This window comes from Gossypium hirsutum, chromosome D13, assembly GCF_007990345.1.
Source record: "Gossypium hirsutum isolate 1008001.06 chromosome D13, Gossypium_hirsutum_v2.1, whole genome shotgun sequence".
Taxonomy (NCBI): Eukaryota; Viridiplantae; Streptophyta; class Magnoliopsida; order Malvales; family Malvaceae; genus Gossypium; species Gossypium hirsutum.
Window position 1 is genome coordinate 46,316,190 of NC_053449.1, and position 11,735 is coordinate 46,327,924.

The following is an 11,735-nucleotide window of genomic DNA, read 5'->3' on the forward strand; positions in this document are numbered from 1 at the left end:
AATTAAAAATGAAATTTCAATTTTTTTCTCTTTTCTCCTTCACCTTTTTTTTTTTCTTCTTCCTTCCTATTATTTATTTTTCCCCTTAATTTCTCTCCATTATCTCCTTTGTTCTTCATGTTCGTCCTTAAACAAGGAAGAAAAACCCAAAAATTTATATTCAAGTTTGAGCCTTTAATTTTTTTCACTGGGATCTGCAACTAATGAGACACAAATTTCAAATGAAAAACTATTTTCCACGACATTATTTAATAATCAGTTATTAATGAAAATATCAAAACCAAAAAAGAAATTCATAAGAAAACTAAATCTAGAAAAATTTTAGAACCCCAACAAACATACACGAACAAAAGCAATTTTAGAAGGTAATCTTGATTTGAAAAGTCGACCATCACCATCTATATCTAGTGGTGAGAAGGACCTCATTAGGGATCCTAAGAAAAGGATTACAACCACTAGGCTTTTTATTTCAACGGAAAAAGAAGAAAAGGGGAAGTTTGTTGAACCTAAGCACAAAGTTTTTAAGTGAAGGAAATAAGGCAAGTGCATGGGTTCTTTTGGAACATTTCCCTAACACTTCTTCCACAGAACTTATTGGGCACGCATCTTTTCATATTTGTTATACCCTGTGTAATGAACCTCATGGACCTTATAGTGTACCTTGTAGACCTCTCAAACTATCCATAGAGAGCCTAACACGTGTCTCCCAATGGAACCAACAACACCACGGGCCTAGAGTTAGTTTGCAAACCTTAGCGAACTTTAGAACTAGGCATCTCCGTTAAGACTATATAAAGACCACGATGAGGTCCAAAGTAATTGTGTAACCTCTCCAACCCGACATAGACGTTAGACCCAAATTCAAAAGATTACATTATCCATCGAAATGACCCAGTGAGTTATCCGAGGTTTGAAAATTGTCATTTTAAAATATTTGTTTATCTTTGGAAAATAACTTAGTTAATTACCAATTTATTTATCACCCAAAACCTTGATTACAATTTTGCAGCGGAAAAGTGATATTTATTTGTTTTTAATAAAAATTGGGGTTCATTAATAACTATTTATAATCGTAATTAAATTAAATGTCATGCAGCTATAACTAAAATAATAACAACAAACCCAATGTCCCATGCTACAGTTTAAAATAAAATAATATAATCTAAATAATAAAGTATCAAACCATAAATCTAAAATATTTTAATAAAATCGAGTTGAGACCCTTCGGATGTCGTGCTCACGTCCTAACCTGGTGGGTTATATGAAAAGATGAAAAATAAAATGGAGTGAGCTATGAAGCTTAATATGAGTTCCATCACAAGATAATCAGTGCAATCGATTAGCAAACAAAATCACATCACATATAATAATTCCTAGTAGCAGATTGGGAATATCAGATTAACAGATCAACATCATACACACACATATATATACATATATACCATATTAGAAATCTCATAATCGTTTGCACATACTTTGTGAATGCAACACAATTTTGGATTTAACAGGAAAGATCCTACTCCATCGCTATACACCATAATAATAGTTCCCCAAAACTCGTTCATCCCTACACATTGGATTGTGGATAAACCACACAGTTGCAAGTTAATACATTGTTAGATGGTTGTAAGTACACATGTTGTAGATAAGAGCTGTCAGATAATGGGTGGGCAAACCACTAGTGTTGCAAGTTAATACACTGTCAGATTGTTGTAAGTACACAACATAAATGTAAATGAGAGTTGCCAAAAAGTATGTGGATACCACCTAAGTTGCAAATTAGAAATATGCCAGAACTTCTTTCTTTTCAAATCGTCTTACACCATGCAATGCAATATGATATGCTTATAACATATTAGAATGAGATTGAAATTATATGCTTAAAATAGGTCATTGTGAAAGCAGAAAATAAGTTCTCAGTTAATCACTATAGCAGCAAAACATGCTTAATCATGGATTCGAATTAATGGTACAAACAAGGCATGTTATACGTATAATCACAAGTACAGATTCAAAAGACATATGTTATTCATCATTCATGCATACATATATATACTACTAATAAAATAATTTATTCAATCAAATTATGGATTCTGGCTATATTCATTTTATCAAGGATTCAGTGGAATATAATTAAGCACTAAAAATAGTTCAAGAACCATTCAAGGGATAATCTGTAAAAAAACATAAAATCTTGGGTAAAAACTATAAAAATCTAAAAATGGGGGACACACGGTTGTATGACCAGATCGTGTGGAATGCCTTGGACCATGTGGAGGGATTACGTAGCTGTGTGGCTAAGCCATGTGGAACTTGTAAAATCAAGGTATAGGGGAGACACAACTGTGTGAAGGGTCCTAGACCGTGTGAGAATCGAAATATGCTAGGGTTTCAAGAGGACATTGCCATGTAAGAAACCATGTGGTCCACATGCTCGTGTGGCTGGCTGTGTGACCCGATCTTGAGGCACGATTTATCCCGATTCAATTGTAAAAAAACACACATCTTTCACCAGGATCTTGAACGACGTCTCTCACGTTCAAATTTGGTCTGATGCACCTAAAACGGGTCTTTCAAATGACATTTATGCATGCGTTAAGGCTTGTTTTCAAGATTTTCCATGAGTTTTGACAATAAATCGTAAGAAATTGAATAATCAAATGTAAGATTGGTGTCGGAACAATGATATTACAAGATACGAAATTTGGTTGACGAAACGAAGGCACTTACTGATTCTTGGAAAAGTTAGGGATGAAATTGATGGTGATTCGCTAAACCGATAAAAAATGATAGAGTGAGAGTTGATTTGATTCTGGAAAGAAAATAGTAATCCACAGTAATAGAGAGAAAAGATTTGCAAATAAGAGGATGAAAAAGAAAAAATAAAAGAAGAAATAGAAATAAAAGAAATAAAATTCTATTTTGGTTTGGAAAAGAAACGAGAATATAAATACAATTAGGAAAAGGCTTAAACACTTTAGGGTTTCCAAACTTTGGGGATTGGATAGCAATTTACCCATTTTTCGAAAATAAAAGGGAAATAAGGGAGATTGGTGTGGCTTGAACTTGGGATTATAAGGGGAAAGAAGTGATGCTTAACCATTTGGGTTGTTTCCCATTCTTGTTAAGACTATATAAAGACCACGTGGAGATCCAAAGTAATTGTGTAACCTCCCCAACCTGGCCTAGACGCTAGACTCGAATTTTCGGAAGATTACATTAGTCACCAAAGTGACCCAGTGAGTGATCAAACATTTGAAAATAGTCATTTTAAAATATTTGTTTATCTTTGGAAGATAACTTAGTTAATTACCAATTTATTTATTTCCCAAAACCTTGATTACAATTTTGCAGCAGAAAAAGGATATTTATTTGTTTTTAATAAAATTTGGGGTTCATGAATAACTATTTAATAATCATAATTAAATTAAATGACATGCAGCTATAACTAAAAACAACAACAAACCAAACGTCCTATACCATAGTTTAAAATAAAATAATACAATCTCTAAATAATAAAGTGTCAAATAATAAATTTAAAATATTTTAACTAAACAGAGCCAAGACCCTCCGAACGTTGTGCCTGCGTCCTAACCTAGTGAGTTATCTGAAAAGATGGAAAATAAAGGGGAGTGAACTATATAGCTTAAGGTGAGTTCCATCACAAGATAATTAGTGCAACCGATTAGCATACAAAATCACATCACATATAATAATTTGTAATAGCAGATTTGGAATATCGAATTAACATATCAACATCATACACATATATATACATATATACCATCTCAGAAATCTCAGAATCATTTGCATATATTTTATGAATGCAACACAATTTCGGATTTAACAGCAAAGATCCTACCCCACCGCTACACACTATAATAAGAGTTCCCCAGAACTTGTCCATCCCTACACACCGGGTTATGGATAAACCATAAAGTTTTAGGTTAATACGTTGCTAGATGGTTGTGAATACACAACATGTTTGCAGATAAGAGCTGTCAGATAATGGATAGGTGAACCACCAATGTTGGATGTTTATATGCTTCCAGATAGCTAAGAATACAGAACATAAATGTAGATGAGATTTGTCAGAAAGTATGTGGATTAACCACCAGAGTTGTAGATTAATAATCTGTCGGAGCTTCCTCCTATTCAAAGTGTCCCACCCCATGCAGTGCAGTATGGCATGCTTATAACAAGTTAGAACGGAAATGAAATTATATGCTTAAAATAGGTCATTGTGATAGCAGAAATTAAGTTTTCAATTAATCACTACAGCAAAAAAACATGCATAATCATGGATTCGAATTAATGGTACAAACAAGGCATGCTATACATATAATCACAAGTACAAATTTAAAAGACATACGTTATTCATCGTTCATGCATACATATATATACTACTAATAATAATAATTTATTCAATCAAATTATGGATCCTGGCTATATTCTTTTTATTAGGGACTCGGTGGAATATAATTAAGCACCAAAAATAATTCAGGAACCATTTAGGGGCTAATCTGCACAAAATATAAAATCTTGGGTAAAAATTATAAAAATCTAAAAATAGGGGACACACGGTCCTGTGATTGGGCCGTGTAAAATGCCTTGGACCGTGTAGAGGGATTACATGGTTGTGTGGTCAGGCCATGTAATAGACTGAAGCCATGTGAAATTTGGAAAATCAAGGTACAGGGAAGACACAACCGCGCGACAGGCTGTGTGGAGGGTCCTAGGCCATGTGAGAATCGAAATATCTTAGGGTTTCAATGAGACATGGTTGTGTGAGTGGCCGTGTTGTCCATAGGCCCGTTTGGCCCTATCCCGAGGCAAGGTTTACCTCGATTCGCTTGTAAAAAAACACATACATTTCACCGGGATTTCAAACGACGTCTTTCACGTTCAAATCTAGTCTGATGTACTTGTAGTGGGTCCTTCAAATGACATTTATACACGGGTTAAAGCTTCTTTTTTAAAGACTTATCAAGATTTTTCATGTTAAAAGAAATGAAATTTGATTGACGAAACAAAGGCGCTTACTAATTCTTGGCAAAGTTAGGGATGAAATTTAAGGGGATTCACTAAACTGATAAAACACTATGGAGTGGAAATTGATTTGATTTGGGAAACAAAATAAAAATCCATAGCAATGGAGAGAAAATATTTGCAAATAAAAGGATGGAAAAGAATAAAGGAAGACGAAATAGAGAGAAAAGAAATAAAATTCTATTTTGGTTTGGAAAAGAAATAAGAATACAACCCTTTTTGTTGAAATTTTTAGGGAAATGAGGGAGATTAGCATGGTTTGAACTTGGGATTATGAAAGAAAAAATTGATACTTAACCATTTGGACTACTACTCATTCTTGTTAAGTTTTTACTCTAAATAATATATATTCTAATGTGGTTTTCATTCTAGATTGCTGAAAATGAAAATAAAAGAAATAAGAGAGGTATGAATAAAACCCAGGACTTCTAAGGAGTGCACTAGCTACTTAACCATTTAGTCTATGTCATTACTAGGTTACTTATTTCATCTAACACTGTATATTTTAAGGTTTTACGAATTGATCAACAAAATCTTCTTCCCTTGCTCACCTCATTGGTCAACAAAATCTAAGAAATATCAACATCGACAAAACAATGATGGCCGAGGAGAAGGATTAACTCGACGACCGTGAAACGGAGGGTCTCAAGCTCAACAAACTTGATGGAACAACTATTGGTCTTAATCAAACTAGGAAAATAGGACTAATCGAAGGTTGTACATCGATTGAAGGACAAAATTAGTTAGGCTTCTTTATGAAAGAAATAAGAGAAAAATAAAAGGGAAGGGAAGAAGAGAGAGAGAAAGAGTAAATACTTTTAACTTAATAACTTTAATAAAAATAGATTTCACTATTTTCTAAGGAGCCATTCATTAAATTGTTATTAGGTTTTTTTTAATGTTTATTATTGTTTTTTTTTATAATTCATTTTAAGGTCTCTTGAATTATTTTAAATAAAAATTTATGACAAAAAAGTAACAAGTCAAAAATTAGTACATTTAGTTAGAGGTGCCATATTGATAATTGACATAAAAATACAAGTATTAAAATAGACATTTTGAAAGTAGAGGTACCACATTAGAAGATTTGAGAAATATATAAAATTTAACTCCAAAATTTTTACTAATTTATTGCATATAATTATTGAATCGTTAATTATCAAATAAATAATTTAATAGTAAGGCTCAATATTTTACCAATTGAACTAGGAATGAAATTGATAATTATATCTATTTTTAAACAAAATATATAAATGTACCAAAATCATATACAGGCGAATATCGTATATGTTATATATATATATCATAGACGTACTAAAATTATGTTAATAAAGAATTCAATATACTATATAATATTAAATTAAAAATTATTAGTAAAAAATACAGTGTAGCAATGTCGGGTAATGTAAAGCAATGTGAATCTAATCAATATTTATAGAGTCAATGTAAAGCAATATATTTTTATTTCAATTTCTTTTTGTATCAATATTATTCAAATATTTTTATAAAATAAATTAAGATTAAATTTCAGATTTATTTTTATCATTTTAATTGTTGTGCCCAAAAAATTATTTTCATTGAAAATATTGCACTCTTACATTGTTTTAAATGAAAAAATAAAAAATAATCAAAATGCATCATTTTAAAAATGTTAATGTTTATGGTAAATCTGTCCAAGGGTCGGTAGTCAGCCCGGTTGGATAGGCACAACCTTGCTTTGGCAAGGCTTGGACAAGAATTTTTGTACATCAGCCTAATTCAACTTGAATTCAATTTAAATAATAAAAAATATATTTTTATTATTTTTTAACAGTAAAATAAATTTTTTGGACGGATCAGGTTATCTCAAAAAAGGGCTTCGGCATGAAAATCAGAACCAGGCCTTGGACTAACCTGGCTTGGCCCATTGACAACTTGAGTTTATAGCTATTTTGTTTAGAATAATTTTTGGGGAATTATTTAAGGGATAAAAATAATTTCAAATTTGTGAAATAATTTTGTAAATCGCATGAAATGTTATCATGCAGAGAAACAAAATTGGGTTTACAAAGGAAGAATATCAAGTGGAAGAAAAAGAAAGAAAAAAATGAAGAGGATATTTAAAGAGTTTTATATTGGACGGGTGAAATGTAGTAAAAGTTAAGTTTAGATAAGAAGCAATAAATTAATCAAGGGGAAGGGATATATGAAAGACAATTATTTTTACTTATTAAAACTTTATAAAAGTAAACTTGAAATTTCAATTACTAGACGCAAATTATTTTCTTTTAATTAATTTAGTAAAGTATATGAATTTTAGTATAGGGCAATGTTTATTGCTCCACGTTGGACAGAATTTGTGAAAGGATTTATTTTGAAATGTGGTAACTATTCCTTCCATGTTCATGTGTTGGAAGTTGGTGAAGATCCATGGATAAACCAAGACGAAGATGAAGAGGTTAAAAGACCTTTGAAGCTGAAGAGTTGATGAGAAACCAAGACGATCTTTTAATGAAGTAGGTGGAACTGTGGAGGCTTGCATGGTTCTCGAAAAGCGAGTCTTACGTATCTAAAACAATGTGCGACAGCTTGGGTAATTTGCATGCCGTATTGGGAAGCTAATGCATTGCAGAGGTCATACAGCTACTAATATATAGAAATTTGATGCATTAATTGATTGTTCAAAAGAAACAAAACGAGTTATCCACTTCCCTTTCAAAATTGCCAAACAACTTTTCAACCACAATATGTAAACAAAATAAAATAAAATGGTAAAAAACGAAACCAATAATATGTAGCCTTATCATCTTGTGCTTGGCAAAATGATGTTCTAATTTTTTATCATTTGCTCTAACACGACCTTTTACCTTTTGTGTTACAAATGAAAAAGAAAAAAAAATTTATAGCATTACAAAATAAGTATATTAATTTTTGTTAAAGTAATGTTCAGTTAGTGTGTTTGATTAATCATGCATGGAGAGGGGGGGCATGGAATTGTCCTGAGAGGCACAAAGTGAGAAAATCTCTTCTAATGATCCGTTCATGTAGTCCTTGCACTTGTCATACATCATGTATTCGTCAATTATCTCCGCCTTGGACGCCTTTGTCTCTGATATAATATTTATCTGTGGGAAGTCCTCTAGCTCTAATGGTGGATATGGAGCTTGATAATGGAGATTGGTGTAGCTTGGAATCTGCATTTCATTCATTCATAAATACACATGTGAATCAGATGAATTATCTAGAAAGGAGTAAAATGTTGAGTATTTTTATGAAGTGATTCAACTCCAAACTGAAAAGAGTTTGAAAGGTCCAAAGTAGATAAGTTGATAAGGAAAAAAGAAAAAAGAAGTGGTTTTTGAATGGGAAAATTGTGCAAATTCTGACTAAGAGTCATCGAGGTTGGTGACAATGGGGGGTGTGGAAAATGAGGGAGAAAGATGGATGGGTCAGTCAAAAGAAGTTATGGAAGAGAGTGAAGAAAAGCTATGGATTTGAGTTTGAGAGCTTTTGGAAAAGAGAGTGAGTTTGATTTGGTCCCAACTTTTGTGCTAGTTTAAGATGAAAAGCCAACTCAAAGTGGGTGTTTGGTGGGCCAGTTCCAACCCACATTTCATCAGCTCATTGTACTTTCAAGTGTTGGGATAGGGAAGACTGAGTGAGTGATTTTGAAGCCTTTGGTGATTGATAAAAGCACCCAATAAAGCAGAATATTGCTGTGAAAAATCCAGCGTTTGGCAAAGTAGATAATCATGTCTTCAACAGTAAAAAAAAATTGTCTAAAGCAGATTTATTTTATTATTATTATTATAAAGAATCATAGGATGGCCCATTCCTATGCCCTAAGGCATGCACATTCCACATCATACACACATGTAATACCGTACCTGAAATGGATCGGAGGAAATATCAGGGCCGAGTGAAGACAAATTAGCCGAACTATTGGCTTCATCGGAGGTAAATGGAGGTTGATATTCATCGGCCACGCCAGTTTCATTGGGGGTCCCTTGAGTGACATCCGAGGAAGAAGTATTGAAATTCTCATCTTCAACTTCAGCTTCTCTCCCTCTTGAGATTTCATCACCAAATGATTGATTATTCTCAACAGCTGCTTCTTTTGTTTTAGGGATTTGGATGTTTTTCTTGAAGATGCGACATAAAGAATAAGAGTCCTGCTCAATTTGCAACATCAATTAAGATATACAGATATGTAAAATGTAAAAGTGTTTAAAAGAATATTAGAAAGAGGTAAAATGGAAACGGAATAAATTAAAAGAAAGGAAGATCACCAGCTATACATATAAAGTGTGCAAGATTAAAACCAAAGACTCATTTTTTTTATACATATATGCTATACTCTTTTCAAAAGAAACTGAAATTGGAAATCATAAATATCAATATAAATGACTAGCTTATGGACTTTTTTACCATTCACCATATATACATATATATTTAGTAATTTCATATACACTCAAGAAATTAAATTTCAGGAATCATTTTCCTTGTACATTTTGGTTTGTTCTATACCATAATACAAAGACATGTTTGATAATGATTTTGCATAAAACAAAATTCATGCATCTTCTCTAAACCCTAGTTATCATTGGATCACTTGATATTAGTTTATTAATAATTTTATTTTGTTTTAACAAAAGTGAAAAGACTTGAAATCAAATTTACTTTGACAAGTTCAGATCTACTTTTATAGCCAAACTAATGAACTAAAACCCTAGTGAAGAATACTAATGTTATACAAGATGAACATGAAACAATAGTATAATAAGAATAAATAACATAAACACAAGTCGAATATGATATATGGATTGTAGTAGTAAGGTACCTTTAGACTGGAAGGAGCAGTGGGAGAAGCGGAGTGAAGTAAGCGATATTCATGCATAACCCAATTAGTTCTGATGCCGTGGGGAGCCCTACCTCTGTAATAAACCAAAGTCTTCTTCATACCCACCACCGCTTTCGACGTCTGCACCGCCCTGTCCTTGCCAGTGGCTTTCCAGTAGCCGCCACGAGTTGCCCTGTTGGTTCTGGATCCATTCGGGTATTTCTTATCCCTGGGGCTGTAGAAGTACCACTCCATGTCTTTGCTCGGCAAAAACGACTTATCTGTTGGTTTAAAATCAATGTTAAGAGTTAGAAGGCAGCAAAAAGCACAGAAGCGGGTCATGAATGAATGAATGATTATAACAGAATACCTGGTAAATCCCAAGGCTCACATTTGTAGAGATCAACCTCAGGGATAATCTCAAGCTCAATGGTGCGACCGCTGATTTTCCTATCCAGGTAGTAAGCGACAAGCTCTTCATCAGTTGGGTGAAACCTGAAACCAGGAGGGAGAGTCATGGGAGCCATGGCACTTGTGTCTCAATACGGAATTTATTTTAGAATGTAATACAACAGAACAGAACATGCACTATTTAGCTAGCTTCTACCATGTTCAAATATATTTATATAGAGAGGCCACTGTTACAAATATAATTAATGGCAAAAAACAATTAGGCCTTAGATGTTCGCTTATATTACATGCTTGCCATTCAAGCTGGCAACAAAACATTTTCTTCACTATTTTAAGATCCTAGATTCACATTGTGATTATGGGACGTGATCTGAGGGGGCCAGACTTTAGTCCCTTGCATTTTTTCACCAACTTTAATATGCTTTACACAATCAGTTCAAAGTATAGTAAGATTCGGAGAAAACGAGATTTTTGTTTATTTCTTTTATTTACATCAATTTCTTTTTACCCTTTAGATTTTTTTTATAAAAACATAATTCCATTAACTAAAATGGGGTTGAAACAAAGAGAATATGATAAATCAGAAGTTAGGGTTTGGCAGATTCTGTGTGTAAGTGAGATGGTGAGAAAAGTGAAAAGAAAAGCCATTGGGGGAGGATATGAAGGATAAGAAGCTTCTGCTTTTGTCTGCTCACATACTAACAAAAATCAGGGTTCATCTCTAAAAAGGTAGGGTGGGCCACTAAGCCCTCCATATCTTACTACACGCAATACTAAACCTATACCCCTATGCCTACGCCTATCATTATTTTTATTATGTCTTGTATTTTAAGAATAGTTTTTAAAATAAAATCACATTTTCATTTTTAAAATTCAATCCATATTTAACTTTGTTCAAAGGTATTTGATACAAATCCTATTTCAAACATTACCTAAATCCATCATTTTATGTTTCACTACATTCACCATCAAGTTAATCTCAACATCAACTCTTCCTTACATAATATAAATTTTTAAGAGTAGTATTTATTTTATCACATTTTTTATTTATTTTTAATATTATTATTGTATGATATTTTAACTTAATGCATTGATAAAATAGATAAAATCACGGGTTACCATATTAAAATTTATATAAAATATTTTTTTAATAAAAAGAAAATGACATGGAGTAATAAAAATAAGAAATCTACCTTAAAAAATAAAATAAGAAATATGCATTCAATTAATGGGATAAGATTTGTCCTAAAATAAAAATTAATATTTTAATTATATTAATACTATGTTAAATGTAATCTGAGGTTTGTGAGTCATACAATAAAGTCAAATGAACCAAACTATTTAATATAACATACCCAGTCATATGCTAATTAAGTAATCCTACATTCCAGTAATAATATTACATTATTACTAGCAGTAATCTTCCATCTCTTGAATCAAATGCCTCTTTAATATT

At 32.3% G+C, this 11,735-nt stretch overlaps 1 protein-coding gene across 1 annotated transcript; it reads right to left on the minus strand.

The window, feature by feature from the left end:
- Nucleotides 1–7,874: 7,874 nt before the first annotated feature.
- LOC107893538 (NAC domain-containing protein 86-like) lies at nt 7,875–10,443 on the minus strand. Its single transcript, NM_001326814.1, is given in 4 exon segments — nt 7,875–8,222; nt 8,916–9,200; nt 9,869–10,149; nt 10,239–10,443. Coding segments are annotated over 4 exon segments (954 nt in total). The 5' UTR covers nt 10,396–10,443; the 3' UTR covers nt 7,875–7,991.
- Nucleotides 10,444–11,735: the final 1,292 nt, after the last annotated feature.